The sequence below is a fragment of the Heptranchias perlo genome, chromosome 14 (genome assembly GCF_035084215.1).
Source record: "Heptranchias perlo isolate sHepPer1 chromosome 14, sHepPer1.hap1, whole genome shotgun sequence".
Lineage (NCBI taxonomy): Eukaryota > Metazoa > Chordata > Chondrichthyes > Hexanchiformes > Hexanchidae > Heptranchias > Heptranchias perlo.
Genome location: NC_090338.1, coordinates 18,497,317 through 18,516,892, shown reverse-complemented (window position 1 = coordinate 18,516,892; position 19,576 = coordinate 18,497,317). Strand labels below are relative to the sequence as shown.

At 42.7% G+C, this 19,576-nt stretch overlaps 1 protein-coding gene across 3 annotated transcripts in view; it reads left to right on the top strand.

Annotated features, from left to right (window-relative positions):
* Nucleotides 1-18,420, top strand: part of glra1 (glycine receptor, alpha 1) — an 89,120-nt gene extending 70,700 nt beyond the window's left edge. For 2 of the 3 annotated variants that reach the window (XM_067996093.1, XM_067996092.1), the window contains one exon: nucleotides 15,650-18,420. In XM_067996093.1, coding sequence (XP_067852194.1) covers nucleotides 15,650-15,934 — 285 coding nt within the window. In that variant the 3' untranslated portion in view covers nucleotides 15,935-18,420. Of the gene's footprint in view, nucleotides 1-9,185; nucleotides 9,262-15,649 lie in introns of those variants that run through there. The other variant, XM_067996094.1, reaches the window with a different exon arrangement.
* The last annotated feature ends 1,156 nt before the right edge of the window (nucleotides 18,421-19,576 follow it).

The following is a 19,576-nucleotide window of genomic DNA, read 5'->3' as shown; positions in this document are numbered from 1 at the left end:
GCATCAGTCACTTGGTTCATACACGTTGGCAGGCAGTGCAGATGATCCCTATACCAACCTGGAAGAAGGTGGAGGCCAGAAAATTGAGAGTACTGGTAATCTTGTGTGCCACTAACAGTGATGTCCCTATAGTTCAAGTTGACTGCAGGTGCCCTTGCAGCAGATGGAATTCATCTGCAAGTCATCCCATGCACAGCTGGAGCCTGCAGAATCAGTGCTTCATGGTCACTGCCACATACATGTGATAAGGCCAGCAGACATAACTGGAGGCATAATGGCAGGTTCTAGCAGTCTGGCTGTGGTGACTGCTAATCTCCCTGGCATGTTTTATTTCAACCAGTACACTTAAAGCATGAAGTACTGTGATTTGGTTGCTTTCAAAGCAAACCCTAACATTAAGCTAATAGTGACTTGCCAAAGGACGATGCGCTTGATGTAGCTTCCAGTTAGATGCAGTGGCTCACTGTGAGGTGGAGAGAGCATTGGTATTCTGGGGAAAACGTGATCGATCTCATCTTCTTTAATGATGTTCCTCATCAGAACTTTTGGAAATAGTTTCTTTATAGTCAGTGTCTTTGCGATATCAAAAACAATGATTCCTCCATAGTCTAATCTGGAATAGGGGGGAGAGGGGGTCAAACAAAATCTGAGTTGGCTGAGTTGGCCCCCAGATTTGGCTGATTGGATGGATAGTTGCAGAGTTGAAACCATTTTTCACATGTCCGCTATGAAGTTGAAGCCAATTGCTTTTAGTATGAGGAGTGAACTTAACCAGAGACAAGAGGAGAGTTTCTCCGATACCTCAAAGAGTTTGCCCTGTCAGTAGCTGAAAGAGTCAATGAGATGGACTGGGGAGTCCCAAGTCTTAGTCACTAGATCTAAGTCCCAGAATATTTCTTGCAAAAACAGCGAGTCAGTCCCCTTAAAACGTTGGACTATCTGCTGCCATTTCTAATCCCTCCGCTCCCCCCCCCCCACCCCCGCTCGGCCCTGACTGATTAACTGATACCATGGAGATCATCACCCATAGTCAAAGTTTATCTAGTGAACTCATCTAGACTCTCCCTTCTCCACTCTGTCCACCCTCCCTTCTCTCCCCTCGGGCTGCTGCTGCCAGTGTCCAGGCCCACTTCTTCTGCAGCCACCTGCTATATTTCACCTTGGACCTCTGCAGTTTCAGCCTCTTCCTCAGATTTAAAATAAACCTTTTGGTCACTCCTTCTCCCTGGTGCACCTTTCTGATTGCCGCTTTCCGTGCATCCAGCCCCCCACCAGCCTCCTCCTTCCCCATTTCCACCAGCCTGACTTTCTCGCAACCCAGTCTCCAACTCAGCTACGGTTACTCACCCCTTGATGTAATCTAATTCCTGGTCCCTCACTGTCACCCCATCATCTTCAGACCATGTTCCACTCCTTTCCACAACTGACCACCGGCTGCTCCTCACCTCCCCCCTCCTCTCAGGGCCTCTGACTTACTCTCCGAGGGCGGGACAGTTTACCTCCACTAGGCACTCTTATCTGCCGTCCCTGAAAAATCATCCTCTCGCCCTTTAGCCGCCTCTCATGTCAGCATTGAGGGGTCAAGAGGTGAGCTACTTATCACAGAGTACCCAGACTCTTTCAGCCACAATGTTGAGTAGGATGGACCTATATTCTCTGGAGTTTAGAAGAATGAGAGGTGATTTCATTGAAACATTCAAGATGCTGAGGGGACTTGACAGGGTAGATGCTGAGAGGTTATTTCCCCTGGCTGGAGAGTCTAAAACCAGGGGTCATAGTCTCAGGATAAAGGGTCGGCCATTTAAGACTGAGATGAGGAGGAATTTCTTCACTCAGGGGGTTGTGAATCTTTGGAATTCTTTACCCCAGATTCAAGGCTGAGATAGATGGATTTCTGGACTCTTGGGGAATCAAGGAATATAGGATCGGGTGGGAAAGTGGAGCTGAGGTCGAAGATCAGCCATGATCTTATTGAATGGTGGAGCGGGCTCAAGGGGCCATATGGCTTGATCCTGCTCCTGTTTCTTATGTTCTTATGATATGGCGGGTGCAGTTCAGCTTCTGGTCAACGGTGATCCCTTGGATGTTGATGGCAGGGGACTTGGCAATGGTGGTTCCATCATGGTCAAGGGGAGGCGCCTAGGCTATCTCTTGTTCGAGATGGTCATTACCTGGCAAAATTAATGTGACACAAATGTTATCTCTTGTTCGAGATGGTCATTACCTGGCAAAATTAATGTGACACAAATGTTACCCGCCATTTGTGAGCCCAAGCCTGGATGTCCTATTGTAGGCCGGCATGGGCTGCTTCATTATCAGAAGAGTTGTGAATGGAGCTGAACACTGTGCAATCGTCAGCAAACAGCCCCATTCCTGACCTTATGATGGAGCATAATGAAGCTAATGGAGGGAGCAAGGAAATCCTGAAAAACCTGCTTCTCAAATGAGGTTCTGCCAATCATTGTGGATGTCATGAAGAAGTGGCAAAATGCCTTCTTCAGGTTAGAAGGGCAACCTACTATCAAACAGAGGGTCCAGCAGGCATGGGAGGCAATCACCTGGGAGGTAAATAAAATGTGCATTACGTACTGCATTTGGAAGGATGTGCGGATGAAGGCGTCCAATTTGAAGAGAAGTGACAAGGTAAGCAATGTGGATCGCAATGAATTATCTCACAGTGATAGATATGAATAAGACTCTCAATTACCCTACATTGGTAGAAATGGTTATCTAAGGAGGTTACAGCTGTCAACCCTGTTTGCTGACTGGTTTTACTAAGAGGTATTGTTAACCCAATCTACCCAGTAACTTGCTGGAAGTAGATGACAATAGAGAATCATAGAGTCATAGAATCATACAGCACAGAAGGAGCCCATTCGGCCAATCGTGCCTGTGCCGGCTCTTTGAAAGAGCTATCCAATTAGTCCCATTCCCCTGCTCTTTCCCCATAGCCCTGCAATTTTTTTCTCTTCAAGAATTTATCTAATTCCATTTTGAAAGTTATTATTGAATCTGCTTTCACCACCCTTCAGGCAGTGCATTCCAGATCATAACAACTTGCTACGTAAAAAATTTCCTCATTTCGACCCTGGTTCTTTTGCCAATTATCTTAAACCTGTGTCCACTGGTTACCGACCGTTCTGCCGCGGGAAACAGTTTCTCCTTATTTACTCTATCAAAACCCTTTATGATTTTGAACAGCCCTGTCAAATCTCCCCTTAACCTTCTCTGCTCTAAGGAGAACAATCCCAGTTTCTCCAGTCTTTCCACATAACTGAATTCCCTCCTCTGCACCCTCTCCAACGCCTTGAAATCCTTTCTAAAGTGTGGTGCTCAGAATTGGCCACAATATTCCAGCTGGGGCCTAACCAGTGTTTTATAAAGATTTAGCATAACTTCGTTGCTTTTGTACTCTATGCCTCTATTTAAAAAGTCCAGGATCCCATATACTTTTTTAACAGCCTTCTCAACTTGTTCTGTCACCTACAAATATTTGTGTACATATACCCCCAGGTCACTCTATTCCTGCACCACCTTTAAAATTGTACCATTTAGTTTATATTGCCAAGAGGTATGATAATATTTCAAAAGTATTACAATAGGCAACAAAAGGCAGAGATGCTTACTAACAGCTGAAACAGGGAGATTGATTTTAGCTCAGGGCAGGAACGGTGTAAGGTGGGGTCAAAATGGGCGGTACACTTGGAAGTTGCAAAGGAAGCAAGGTCCAGTTGATTTTAACAGCCAGCCCTTATCTTAATATTTCACACCTGTCTCCCGCCCAAAGCCAGCGGGAATGACATCAAGGCCGGTGGATGGAAGCGGGAATTAGGATGGAAGTCAAATACCCGCCAGAGCCCCAAGGGAATTTTCCCCGGCTTGAGGTAAGTGCTGGCAGGGGTGTCGGGGGTGGGGGAGACATTCCTAAACATATGCCGGTGTGGCAAGGGAAGCCCAAGGATTCCTTCCGGGAGGAGCCCCTGCTCTTCCTGGCCCCCAATGAATCCTCCTGAAGAGTAAAAAATAGAATCATAGAAATTTATGGCACAGAAGGAGGCCATTCAGCCCATCATGTTTGTGCCGGCTGAAAAAGAGCTATCCAGCCTAATCCCACTTTCCAGCTCTTGGTCAATAGTCTTGTAGGTTACAGCACTTCAAGTGCACGTCCAAGTACTTTTTAAATGCATTGAGGCTTTCTGCCTCTACCACCCTTTCAGGCAGTGAATTCCAGACCCCCACCACCCTCTGGGTGAAAAAATTTCTCCTCAACTCCCCACTAATCCTTCTACCAATCACTTTAAACCTTTGCCCCCTAGTTATTGACCTATCTGCTAAAGGAAATAGGTCCTCCCTATCCACTCTATCTAGGTCCCTCATAATTTTATTCACCTCAATTAAATCTCTCCTCAGCCTCCTCTGTTCCAAAGAAAACAACCCCAGCCTATCCAATCTTTCCTCATAGCTAAAATTCTCCAGTCCTGGCTACATTCTCGTAAATCTCCTTTGTTCCTTCTCTAGTACAGTCATATCTTTCCTGTAATGTGGTGACCAGAACTGTACGCAGTACTCTAGCTGTGGCCCAACTAGTGTTTTATACAGTTCTAGCATAACCTCCCTGCTCTGATATTCTGTGCCTCGGCTAATAAAGGAAAGTATCCTGTATGCCTTCTTAACCATCTTATCTTCCTGTCCTGCTGCCTTCGGGAATCTGTGGACATGCACTCCAAGGCCCCTTTGTTCGTCTACGCTTCTCAGTATCCTCCTATTTATTGTTTATTCCCTTGCCTTTTTTGCCCTCCCCAAATTTATTACCTCACACTTCTCCAGATTGAATTCCTTTTGCCAATTTTCTGCCCATCTGACCAGTCCATTGATATCTTCCTGCAGTCTACAGCTTTCTTTCTCACTATCAGCCACGTGGCCAATTTTTGTACCATCTGCAAACTTCTTAATCATGCCCCCTACATTTAAGTCTAAATCATTGATATATACCACAAAAAGCAAGGGACCATGTACTGAGCCCTCCAGAACCTCACTGGAAACAGCCTTCCAGTCACAAAAACACCCGTTGACCATTACCCTTTGCTTCCTGCCGCTGAGCCAATTTTGGATCCAACTTGCCACTTTACTTTGGATCCCTTGGGCTTTTACTTTTCTGACCAGTCTGCCATGTGGGACCTTGTCAAAACCATTTGGACTACATCAAATGCATTATCCTCATCAACCCTCCTTATTACCTCCTTAAAAAATTCAATCAAGTTAGTCAGACACGACCTTCCCTTAACAAATTCCATGCTGACTGTCCTTGATTAATCTGTGCCTTTCTAAATGACGATTAATACTGTCCCTCAGAATTTTTTCCAATAATTTGCCAACCACCGAGGTTAGGCTGACTGGCCTGTAATTACTCAGTCTATCCCTTTCTCCCTTTTTAAACAACGGTACAACATTAGGAGTCCTCAAATCCTCCGGCACCACACCTGTAGTCAGAGAGAATTGGAAAATGATGGTCAGAGCCTCCGCTATGTCCTCCCTTGCTTCACTTAACAGCCTGGGATACATTTAATCCGGGCCTGATGATTTATCTACTTTCAAAGATGCTAAACCCTTTAATATTTCCTCGCTCATTATGTTTATCCCATTCAATATTTCACACTCCTCCTACTTAACTACAATGTCTGCATCATCCCCCACTTTTGTGAAGACAGACGCAAAGTATTCATTAAGAAACTGACTTTGAGCTCTTCTGGCCACTCTGCTGCCTCCCACCGGTCTTCTCTGCTGGGTTTGTCAGCAGGCAGGCCTCCTTGTGAGTTCTAGTTAAAATAGCATTGCGGTGCCAATGACGTTATTGGGCTGCAACTTCCACGGTTGAATGAAACCCCCGCCCCCCTGTAGTCAGAGCCTTGGCTGACTTGAAAGTCGGCAAAAAGGAAATGGTGCTGGGCGGAAACGGAACAATCTTGGGGCCGTTAAATCAACTCGCCTGATTTTAATCCCTCCCACTCACCATTCCCACCCAGTTGCGGTGTTTTCTACCCACACCCAGATCGACCCAGATTGTTTGCTAACTATTCTAATGGACAGATCAAAGTGTCTAAAGAAAAATATTCTTTCTGCTTTGCTAACTTCAGCTATCAAGAAATATTGAGCAATATGAATAAAATGCTCATGTACTCATTCTGTGCCATCTTTTTCTTTTACAGAGAGGTCTCAAGCCTCTAGGAAGAAGCCAGTTCTGCAGTCCATCACACTCGCCTCAGCACTCTGTGTCCCCCCCCCCAACCCAAATAATTTCAAGCACGCATCAGCCCAAACACACACATTTCAAAGGGTTTCAGTAAGTTTGGAGAGCATGGGATCAGTCACTGATCACGGGTACAGAAGGTGCATGGATGCTGGTTGAAGAAGGCACAGTTGTTACTCTGCTGAGTTGCTTTATGACTCTGACCTCAAAACCACCAATAAAATTAAGTATATTTCACCAGCACGAAGTGGCGAGGAAGTCAGCTGCCTCTTTGTATCAGACAATGGAAATTGGGCTGGGTGGACTTCTGGATTCCACCATCAAGTTGGATAATGCCTTAATGCAAAGGTTCTACATTCTGCAGACTGCCATCGAGCAGCACAAACAGGAAAGATCTCAAGCACTCACAGTGTGAGCAGAGTTGGAATATCCCTCTGGAATGCTCCCATGGATGATGCTGAGGTGTTGAAGTGCAAAATCCCAAAAAGCCTGGTTTCGAAGATCTTGGAAATGTTCCCAAGACAACCAAGGGTGGGATTCGGAGACTTAAAGCAGTGCAGTAGTCTCTGCTCCCAGAGACCAGTGGTTGCAGTCAGGATTCAGGCTCCAATAACTTCATGCAAGTAGAAATATAGGATCAGGATGATGGCTCTCAAGTCACCAGTCCCTCAGCAGCATGTGTCTCTGAACATGTGACAGGAGAAACAACCGAAACATACAAACCCCCACATCTGCAACAGAGCAAACTATTGCAAGCCCACAGGCAGAACCACATAGGTCTACAACACATAGAAGTAGGCAATCTATGGAATCACAAGCAGCTCATGAAGAGATCTCTGAGGAAACTCCTACACCTACTCTTTTCAATATGTATCATTTAGGAGTAGTACTTGGAAAGGAACAGGGCAGACTGGTATACATAAAACAAAGGGACAAAACAACGGCATATCACATAAAATATAATGCACGGAGACACTCTCACATTATTAAGAACAAATGATCAACACTGTAAAGATTGAAAAGAAAGGACTGAGTCTGATGTACAAAAGTAAACCGCAATAAATAACCAAGCAACTTTAGTGAAAATGTCCTGATAAAGGTCTGCGTGCTGACCTTCTGTGTGCAGGCCTCAAGAAAACAATTGTTGATGAATGCCCATCACATTGTGCTACTTTGGGAAATGTGTGGAGTGTTACTGGGGATCATATTCTCCTTAATCTTCCTCTTCAGCAAGCATTTGAATGTCTCTTTCAATTACAATATTGTGGAGCTTGCAACACATTAGAATTATTCTGTCAATTCACTCCAGGTCAAACTGAGTGGTCCAAACACTGGAAACATTGTTTCACCAAGCAAACGGTTTGCTCCATTACATTCCTGCCCCCTGAGCGTGTCTCATTTAGGACCTTGTGGGGCCTGGGGATGCTACAGAAATGCCATTAACCAAGTTTGGAGCTAGTTTCCCAAGAACCAACCTTCCATTTTGTCTTCCCTCAGGAACAGTTGGGGTACCGTGGGTTCATTGTGAGTGCTTCCTAGAAAAACATTAACTTACATAACTTTTTGTTGGTGGTCACATACCATCTGAATGTTAAGGGAGCAGTAATCCTTTCTGTTGATAAAATAAAAAAGGAATAAGTTGCATTTATATAAAACAGGAGGCAATGCTTATAAGTGCATATTGCAAGTGTAATCATTAATGCTTTGTACTCGGGGAATGCGACAGTACTAAAAAATATTGGATCTATCTTCCCGGGTGGTGCTGTGTGCCGTTAGTGAACTTGACGTATGTGGACACATGGTGAAGGAGGGCATCTGTTATCTTTGATGCAACATTGAATTGCATATTGGTTGATATGACTTATGTCCCCTGTTGGTGCTTCCTAGCAAAGAGAGATTTGATGCTACACCCATGTTGCTGTGTTCACTAAAAGCCTTCATTCTGTCTTGCTGTATAAGTAGGTCCTACTCTGCTCATCTCTTGAATTCTGTCTCTCTTAGGTGTCTTTATATCAGTTTCAATTGGGCAAAATTAATTCAAAGTGCAAATCAAATAAATCCTGACTAAATTTGCACGTTTACCATTAATTGCTGTTTAACAAGCACTTAACAAGCAAAAAAAAATGTTCATGCTGAGTCGATATGTTAACGTGTTTACTTCCAGGGCCAATTCTAGGAACAAAAGTTAGGGCAAACATTATGGTGTGCATTATGCCTGTATTTCGTGTGTAAAACGGACACAAGGCAGTTAGCAGTGGGATGGCCCACCCTCAATCTGTGCATGCACTCGGGCCACTGCTAAACTCATTGAGTCTATTTTTTGGGCGTCCCATGAATGTGTGAATTAGGGACCTAAGGCCTGCTTAAGGACCTCTGTGCGAAATTTTTTTTTCAATCTTCCTATGGAGCCAGGGGGAGCGGGAGTGCCCCCACCGACTCCACAGTCATCATGATCACACCTCCCGCGTTGCCCGCTCCAACTCCCCTCCCAGGAATTTACTTTACATTCAGTATCTTCATTGCACAAGCTGTCTGTGGTAATGCAACAGGCGCTGTTTATGTGGCCTGAGGCCCAATTTTGGGCCCTCCTCAAGCCTGCTAGTTTGGGTGCTAAACTAAGTTTAATCCATAGAAGTACTAATTGTCTAAAAGTACTGCACCTTAGTGCACATTTTAGCATGTGTGCTAGCTCTACAACTCAGCAAATCAGACCTCTCAGTGAGTTACTGTTTTGACATGATCAATTAAAAGGGTCAATAAGATTGTGTCATAGTTTTGTGATAAAAATGGACCATTAGTTTCTAAAAATATCTGGGAACCAGTGACCCTATAATTATTGTTACTTTGGATTTTTAAATTTGATCATAAATTTAATTCACAGGCATTATTTTTTATATCTTGGTGAAATACTATAATTTTTAAAATTTTGTTTATTCAGATAAGATAGCAGCCTGCTATGAAGAACGAGCTATCTGATTCCGTTGAATGTGAACGATTCCCTTGTAGTGCCCGCCCATCTGTGTTTAAATTTTAACACCTACAGCTTGTTCACCAGTGAGGTCCATTTAAAGATCAGACATGCCATCACTTTGCTTCTGATTAATGTTTTTCGTTAGTTTCATCATTAAAATTTCTTGTAAATTCTTATGAATGTCAAGATAACATAAATATTATTACATTATTATGGGATGCATAATAATTTTATAACAAACCCCACATTAAAGAAGCTAAGTTGGGAATGGAAGTACCACTAAATCCAGGTGAAATTTAAAAAAAACATACAAAAAAGTCTCACCTGGCAGTTTTAAAAATGAGGGTTTCTTTCCCTTCCATTACGGAGCATCAGTATTTGCTGTAACCCCACCTAAATTCCTTATCACCCAAAATTGGGTGTGATTCCAGTGATGCACAGCGAAGGTACACCAGAATGGAGAGGCCCAAGGACCGAATGAAATTGGCCCAAATTGTCAAAGCCTCATCAAAATAAATCAGGTAAGCTGTGGGTGCCAATCAGGCACCTTGACGCAGCTCGCCTGTCGGGGCTGTACAAATTTTGCTCCACGCCGAAGCCCAAAGGTAAGTCTGGGAGGGGAAAGGGGTTTGAGAGGGGGGACAAGTTGTTTTGTGGAACTAAGCGGTGCATTCCTGCTCCTTCCAACTCCACAAATACAAAAATTTTCAACGGTTTCTGGCCTTTTTTGAGTGCCCTTCATTGGGCCCTTTAAGGAGCGCTAGTTAGGCTGCTCAAGACACGGAAATGCAAGCTCTGACTAGGGCAAACCAATTTGCCAATCCGTGTCTGAAAGTTAATTTCAGCCACCTAAAATAAGCCGCCGACCAATATAGCAGTGGCCCGATTGCCTGTGCAAATGCCCTGCTAAATTGGTCATCGTTGTGCCCATTGTAGGCCCATAAAACTATGTTAAATTTAGACCCACCTCCAGTTTTTTACAACTCAATAGTATAAATCAGTCCAACATGATATTAATGCAACATAAATCTGGCAAGCCATGTCCATTTGCATCATAATCTGCAACTGGCTCTAATCGATTTTTCAAGGTTGGAAATATTAGTGCTAAGGAAAGGCACCCCATGTCATAGGAACATAGGAAATGCTGGACAAAAAAAGACCAAGGTCTTTTTAGTTCACCTTCTATCATCTTGGTAGCCGCATTATGCAACAATAATGGAGTTGTTGACTAGTCATAGCAATCAATCTCTATCAATTAGTCTACAACAGACCCAGACGTGAGGTCAGCATCAAACATCCCAAGGTTAAGTGCAACGTAAAGATTTCTCTCTCTGCCCCAACATTCACCTTGATGAGTTCATAATTTGACACAAAATAAAGTAATTAAAGCTGGAGATTTTATTCTGTGGTTAGTTTGTCCCATATTATCCCCAACTTGGATTTAGAGATCGGAGGGTTAGCCTTAGGCTGGAATAAGGTTGCAAGTTTTCTGGCTATCTGTAACAATATGTGAGTGAAATTCTTGGGAAAAAGCAAACAAAAGAGTAGTGAAAGGGATCTAAAGAGGGAAAGAAGAAAAATATAGTCCCATGATAGATGTGGAAGTTAAAAGAAAATGGAAACTATTGGATTGAAATCACACAGATACATTAACACATTTATATGAAATTCCTCTGTCTACTATTTTAATGCAATGCCTCAATTTTAAAATTCTCATCCTTGTTTTCAAATCCCTTCATTGCCTCACCCCTCCCTATCTATGTAACCTCCTCCAGCCCTACAACCCTCTAAGATCTCTGCCCTCCTCCAATTCTGGCCTCTTGGGCATCCACGATTTTAATCGTTCCACCATTGACGGCAGTGCCTTCAGCTGCCTAGGCCCTAACTCTGGAATTCCCTCCCTAAACCTCTCTGCCTCTCCCACCTCCTTTAAGACGTTCCTCAAAACCTACCTCTTTCACCTCATCTGCCCTAATATTTCCTTATGTGGCTCGGTGTCAAATTTAGTTTCATCACGCTCCTGTGAAGCGTCTTGGGATGTTTTATTGCGTTAAAGGTGCTATATAAATGCAAGTTGTTGTTGTTGAAGGTGATTTCACACCATCTCTCTTTCAGTCTGCATGAGAATTAACCCACTGTGCTCAGTATTTCCACTGCTTGTACACAGTATTTATACTGCTTGTGCTCAATCTATTTACTGCTTGTGCCCAGTATACTTCTTATGACTTCAGTGGAGCCGAAAATCGATAATGTAAATCATGTCTGACCCAAACATGCCATTCTCTCCGGGTGCATTAGGTTAAAATCAGGGCTACTATTTCTGCTGCTTGTGTACGGTATTTACACTTATTATGCACAGTATTTATACTGCTTGTGTACAATTTTCCTGCTTTTTGTGCTTGATATTTCCGCTGTTTGTGGCCCTTATTTATACTGTTTATGCATAGTATTCCCGCTGCTTGTGCTCGGCATTTCTAGTGCTTCTGTCCAGTATTTCCACTGCTTGCGCTTGATATTTCCGCTGCTTGTGCACAGTATTTCCACTGCGTATGCACAGTATTTCCACTGCTTGTGTGCAGTATTTCCACTGCGTATGCACAGTATTTCCACTGCTTGTGTGCAGTATTTCCACTGCGTGTGCGCAGTATTTCCACTGCTTGTGCGCAGTATTTCTGATGCTTGTGCACAGTATTTTCGCAGCTTGTGCTCAGTAGTTCTGATTCGTGTGCACAGTATTTCCGATGCTTGTGTACAATATTTCCACTGCTTGGGCGCAGTATTTCCACTGCTTGTGCGCAGTATTTCCGATGCTTGTGCACAGTATTTCCGATGCTTGTGTACAATATTTCCACTGCTTGGCGCAGTATTTCCACTGCTTGGGCGCAGTATTTCCAATGCTTGTGTACAGTATTTCCACTGCTTGGGCACAGTATTTCTGCTTCTTGTACACAGTCCTTCCATTACTCGTGCACAGTATTTCCACTGCTTGTGCATAGTATGGCCACTGCTTGTGCACTGTATTTCTACTGCTTGTGCATACTATGGCCACTGCTTGTGCACTATTTCCGCTGCTCGTGCACAGTATTTCTGCTTCTTTTACACAGTCTTTCCATTGCTCGTGCACAGTATTTCTGCTTCTTTTGCAGTTCTTCCATTGTGTGTGCACTGTATTTCCACTGCTTGTGCATAGTATGGCCACTGCTTGTGCACTGTATTTCTACTGCTTATGCTCAGCAGTTCTGGTGCTGGTGCCCAGTGTTTCTGTTGTTTTTGCGTGATCTTTCTGCTGCTTTTGCTCAATATTTCTGCTGCTTGTGGCCGATATTTCACTGTTCCTATATTTCTGCTACATGTGCCTAATATTTCATTGAGTCTGGATTGTCACTCCTTGTGCCTGATATTTCTGCTGGTTGTGCCCAGAATTTTCACTGTGTGTACCCAGTATGACTTTGTATCTAACATTGTTACTTCTTTTGCCCATCATTTCTTTGTGCCTGCATTCACATTGTTGGTGTTTGGGATCCCCATTGCTTGTGCCCACTATTCCCTCTGCTTATGCCTGCTATTTCATTGGACCTGGTATTCCTGCTACCTACACCAACTATTTCCCTCTGTTTGCTGCGTGGGACTGCGCTCACCTGGTTCCGTTCTTATCTATCTAGTCGTAGCCAGAGAATCACCTGCTATGGCTTCTCTTCCCATTCCTGCACTGTTACCTCTGGAGTCCCCCAAGGATTTATCCTTGGCCCCCTCCTATTTCTCATCTACATGCTACCCCTCGGCGACGTCATCTGAAAACACAACGTCAGATTTCACATGTACGCTGATGACACCCAGCTCTACCTCACAACCACCTCCTTCGACCCCTCCACTGTCTCTCATTTGTCACATTGGCTTGTCCGACATCCAGTACTGGATGAGCAAAAATTTCCTCCATCTAAATATTGGGACGACCGAAGCCATTGTCTTTGCCCCCGCCGCAAACGCCATTCCCTAGCCACCGACTCCGTCCCTCTCCCTGGCCACTGTCTGAGGCTGAACCAGACCGTTTGCAACCTTGGCATCCTATTTGACCCTGAGAGCAGCTTCCGACCACATATCCACTCCATCACCACAACTGCCTACTTCCACCTCTGTAACATCGCCCTTCTCCGCCCCTGCCTCAGCTCATCTGCTGCTGAAACCCTCATCCATGCCTTTGTTACCTCCATACTGGACTATTCCAATGCTCTCCAAGCTGGCCTCCCAATTTCCACCCTCCATAAACTTGAGCTCATCCAAAACTCTGATGCCCATATCCTAACTCGCACCAAGTCCCATTCTCCCATCACCCCTGTGCTTGCTGACCTACATTGGCTCCTGGTCCAGGAATGCCTTGATTTTCAAATTCTCATCCTTGTTTTCAAATCCCTCCATGGCCTCGCCTCTCCCTATCTCTGTAACCTCCAGCAGCCCTCCAACCCTCCGAGATCTCTGCATTGCTCCAATTCTTGCCTCTTCTTGCGCATCCCCAATTTTCTTTGCTCCACCATTGGCAGCCGTGCCTTCAGCTGCCTAGGCGTAAACTCTGGAATTCCCTCCCTAAACCTCTCTGCCTCTCTGCCTCTCTTTCCTCCTTTAAGATGTTCATTAAAACCTACCTCTTTGACCAAGCTTTTGGTCACCTGTCCTAATATCTCCTTATGTGGCTCGGTGTCAAATTCTGTTTGATAATTGCTCCTGTGAAGTGCCTTGGGACGTTTCACTATGTTAAAGACATTATATAAATGTAAGTTGTTGTTTGCAGTATTTGATTCTGCTTGGGTTTCCCTCTGATTATGGTCTGTATTTACTGTGCTAGTGCCTGGTATTTCACTGTGCCAGGTTTTCCCACTCCTTTTGCCTCATTTTCTCTCTCAATGTGCCTGATATTTGTCCTTCTGGTGCCTGTTACTTTGACTGCTTGTGCCCAGTGTTTCTGTGATAGTATATCCAGGTCTGACATGCATAGCAGTCATATAGGGCATGCATTACAGAGTGGATTATTTCTGATTTCAATCAAAGGTGAAGCTATGAATCAAAATTAGGACCTGAATGAATGTCTTCTGAAATGAACTGCCGGCATTGCAGCTATTTATAACTGCACATCACAGAGGTGACAGCTGGCATAAATCAGGCACCATCACAAGGACAGCTCATTGTTCACCTACCAATAGATATAAATGGTTGGAAGAGCAGACAAGGACATGGGAGCAAAGAAGAGGATTGGGGAGAAAAATTATACAGCATTTTTAAAGTATGGAATGAGAGGATAGCACAATGCTGAAACATTAGTCTGTGCCTTGTAGTGATAGGACACAGCTTTATGACTTTGAATCCCAATCAAATAGAGATCAAGCAGATCCCCACAAGGACAAAGGAGCAGAGTGAAGTGAATCTGGCAGGCTTTGTGTGGAGCGAAGATTGGGGATCAGAGTGAAGTCACTCTGGCAGAGTCTAAGTGCGGAAAAAGGACTACAGGTCAGAGACAAGCAAACCAAGTGGAGAGAAAGCCAAGCAGTCAATGGTCACAACTGCCATAGCCTGCCAGAACCTCTGATAGAAAAAAAAAATCCTGCAACGTTTTAACTGTCACTCTATGGAATATTGTCATCCCTCAGTATTACTCTCAAAGGAATGATTAAACACCTCTGCGTCCAAGTAAAACCAGTGATAATATAGTGAGGCAGCGATAGATAAAGACTGAGAGGTTATGGAAGAATTGCCATAAATTCTCCTAGAAGGAGGAGCTGGTATGAGTTCTATTTGGATAAAGGATGAAGGCTTTGAACAAATTGATATGAGTTATAACTGGCTGAGGGCTGATCGTCATCTAGGAGCTGCTATGAAATCTCCTAGCCAGATAAGGACGCATTGATGGTGAGGAGCTACAAAAAAGAGGCAGTAAAGTTTCTTAGAATTAAAAAAGGGGCAAACCAGCTGGAGATGATCAGGAAGGGGCTAAACTCATGGCAAGCCATGGGAGTCATCTTAAGTTGCTTTCATGTACCTACGATTGGTTACAGATCAGTGAAACAGATGTTTTCATCATTGTGCTGTTTATCTCGGTCTGCACATTGACTGGTTATCTTAATTACACTTTTTAAAGCAATCATTTGAGTTCACCTGCTGGAACCAATCTAGATTGGAGACAGTTTTGTAAAATATTCAGTCAACGCCAGGTCAGGCTCACAACCTGAAAAAACAGAGAGACGTTGAATCAATGTCAATAATGCAGCCATTTTGCATTGCACTAAGCTGGTTATTGTACTTGAACGTGTTACTTTTCCCAATATGAAGTGCCACTTAGCTGACTCCTGGTCTATTGAAACTTCTCATATGGTGAAAGGTCTTAAAGCTTTCACTCTAAGACTATTCCAGTGTATGAAGTAAATTCTTCTTGTTTGTTCCAGGAGGATGAGGTAGTAGAAGGCCGTTTCAGCTTCACTGCATATGGGATGGGACCTGCTTGCCTGCAAGCTAAGGATGGAGTTGCCATTAAGGGCAATAACAATACATCAAAGTCATCTTCACCTCCGGCCAAATCATCGGATGAGATGAGGAAAATTTTCATCCACCAAGCGAAAAGGATTGACACAGTATCGCGAGTGGCTTTTCCCCTTGTCTTCCTGATTTTTAATATTTTCTACTGGGTGATCTACAAGATCGTGAGGAGTGAGGATGTCCACAAAGACTAGGTCTGGAGAGAGAAAACACTCCACTGCCAGGAAGAATAACATCATCTGGCTCATGAGCAATGCAGTAAGGCATGAATATAATGGAAATATGGCAATATATAAAAAAAAGAATTTCTATATACGGTCAGACTGAAAGGAGGCATCCTTAAAAACTGCAACACAGATGCATTACAGAGGAAAAGATGCAGTCAAAAAAATCTTTCATATAATTAAATATATTATATATAAAAGGTTCATTAGATTCCTCTATGTGAGCATTTGATCTGTATAAAATCTGAGAAAAATGGAATGACTATATAATATAAACCTCATGTGCTTGATCTAAAATATTCAATTTAAGGTCACACTAATTTTAAAAAATTCTTTGAATACTGTCTTGTTCCCTGTGACGCTTTTTTTAAATCATATGCCAGCATCCTTTAAGCATTCTGTGTCCCATTTACATCACATTACTGTAGCCTTTATCTCAATCTAAGAAAACAGTTGCATTTTAAACTGTGAAACCTACTCCCTTTAGTACTGCATTAAAACAGTACTGAATCACACCCACTATATATAACATCAGCTTCATTTCTCCAATTTATCAGTAGAGTACTAATAACAGGAAGGATAATAAGCTGTTTCAAAGGCCATTTGTGCATTTTAAATTCATAAGTATATTTCATTTCATTAAAAGAAGAAAGAACCTGCATTTATGAACATCTTTCATGTTCTCCAGATGTCCCAAACCACTGCCCAGTCAATGAATTACTTTTGAAGTGTAGTTACTCTTGTTAGGTAGGCAAATGCAGCACCTAATTTGCACACAGCAAGGTCCCATAAACAGCAATGAGATAAATGACCAGTTAATCTGTTTTTTTTGGTGGTGTTGGTTGAGAGATAAATGTTGGCCAGGACACCAGGGAAACTCCCCTGCTTCTGTTCCAACAGGGCCATGGAATCTTTTACATCCACCTGTACAGGCAGATGGGGCCTCCGTTTAATGTCTCATCCAAAAGGCAGCATCTCTGACAATGTATCACTGCATTGAAATATCAGCCTAGGTTGTATGTTCAAGCCCTGGGATGAGCCAGAACACATAACCTTTATGGCTCAGAGGTGAGCGTGCCACCACTGAAGCAGGCTGACACTACCTTTTAGTACTGCAGCAGAATAGTGCTTAATCCTGCACACTACATATAATGTCAGCCTCATTTCACTCATTTATCAAGGAAAAACAAACAACAGTGGGAAGGATAATATTATTGTACCAAAGGGATACTGAACAAGACATTGCAAAATCTAATTGCAATTGATCCTAAAGCAGGGATGGGTGTCATTATTGGTCTAATATTAGTAATGGGTGTGGTATTACTGATCCAATATCAAGAGTAGATCCATTATTATTGATTCATTTTCAGCTAGGAAAATCATTGTTGATCTATTATCAGGGATGGCTATTCCTTATTTATCCAACAGACAGGATTGGTATATCATAATTGATTTGAGTTCAGGATATCAGAATTGGGCACATTATTATTGATCAATAGTAAGGATGGATGAATCAATGCTGATTCAGGATTACTTTGTTATTGATCTGACAACAGTCAGTTTAGATCAATTTTAGCTCTTGGTGATGGGTGATGGACAGTTTGGATAAGATCAGGTAAATTAAGCTTTAGAATCTACACAGACATTCAGCCTCCAACAAAAAGAAATTATCTTACAGTAGCCAATCACATGAAGTTCATATTCAGAGCTCCCAAGATTGTAGTTTGGAATAAGAATCTTTAACTGCATTCAGATTAGTTTCATTGGAAGACATGTTCTAATAGAAGAGTAATGGCCTACCATGATGATTTAGATTAAATCATAGGAGAACACAAATAACCTTTACATTTTACAATGGGTTTCACAAATGTTGGTTGAACTTCAACAGGCTCACGTCTCTGACGTAAAAAGATTTACGTTACAATTTATTGCAGGCAGACTTAAACTATGTGTGGACAGTGTAATATGAATGACAACACCATAAACAGGAGCTCTAAAAGCACAAAGCTCCTTCAAAATGACTCATCAGGCCAAGCATAGCTTTCAATTACACACAAGTGGTTAGAATCAAATTGAATGGAAAGTGAATTGGTTTGAGCTGATGCCAATAATTAGCTGTGCCAAAATGCATAGAAATCAAAACAAGGGAACAGTTAAAAGGAATAATTAAAAATTGATGTAACCTTAATTAATCATTTTAAATTTTCTTAGCTGAAACCCACCAGCACGAAGTGAAGTAATTTGCATCAGGCAGATTTGTTTCACTTATATACAGTAATAAATCCTGTACATTACACATATGTAATTTTGCATGAATATGTGATAAACAGAATATGAAATATTTTTTGGCTTGTATAAATGAAATAGTAATCTGCCCATTGCTAATTCTTTGATTTTGAAGAGAATGTATGATTTAGGCAATCATTGTATATAAAGATATATTTATGAAATCTGATCCAACCCAAATTAAACATTTTCAGAACTATTGTGTTGGCGTCTTTTAGAATGAGTGTTTAACTCCAGCCTCCTGGTGGTTCTTTGTTTTACTTTAGATAGGCGTGCAAACACAGCCACCAAGACAATCATAAAGATGTCTAATTGAGCTAGTTTTTAAAATCAGTTAATTAGGGAACTGTTTGGTGTAGTCATTTGGAACATTCTCCCTATACCACAGGAATTTGAGTTCAAGTCCAGCCTAAGTAGAGAGAATGGAGATCTACTCATCGCATTGGTCCAGGCTCATTTAGTTTGAGAATATGTTCAATAATTTTAGCCAAAAATAATGACCTTATTAAGGCCTTTATTGATGAATTCGTGCAGCATTCCACCGTTGCACAGTAAAATCGAAAAGTGAGTCTTTAGCTCCAGACCTGAACTGGAGTTAATGAGCTTAATGGACAGGACAATTTTGAAGTATCAGCGCAGCAGTGACAAAAATGAACGATACACTGGAAGTTTTTTTTTATATATGTGTATAGTGATCACTGGCAGATGTACTATAGTGGAGAGAAGGACTGGGAAAGCAGAGGACATAGAAGGCGCATGACTCACAGTGGGCACTACCTCATGAAGCAGGTTTAACAACAACAGAGCTAGCCACCTGGGCAGGGCAGAGAAGTGGTGTATGAAGAGCAGAGGCTTGCCATGGAGGCTGTGTCTGAGGTGTGCTATGTGGTCCATGAAGACCTGCAGGGACAGTTAGTCATCTGCAGCGCACTAGCAGCGACAGTGAAAATCGCCAGTGTCGTCAACTTTAACACCACTGAGTTCACCCAGGCAGCTGTGGGGGAAACCTCAGGAGGCAAATGCTTTGATTGCCTTTTGGACAACTGACATTTGCTTTTCTGTACAGTGATAATTCACGGACTGTAAGATATAGTAAACGTGAATTAATCTTATTCAGTTGTAGAGTGATGATAAATGTGTTTAATGTATTTTGAAGATGCTTCTTGTGTTTTATGAATTTCTCTGTGGATGTGCATATCCTCAATTATTAAATGATCCCCCGAGCTGAAGGATCGGCATTAATAAGTGGCTGTACAGCCATCTGAAAAGCTGCAAAGTTAGAGAAGGCTTGCCACTTGTAACTGTGAATAACCCTGATGGTTCTCT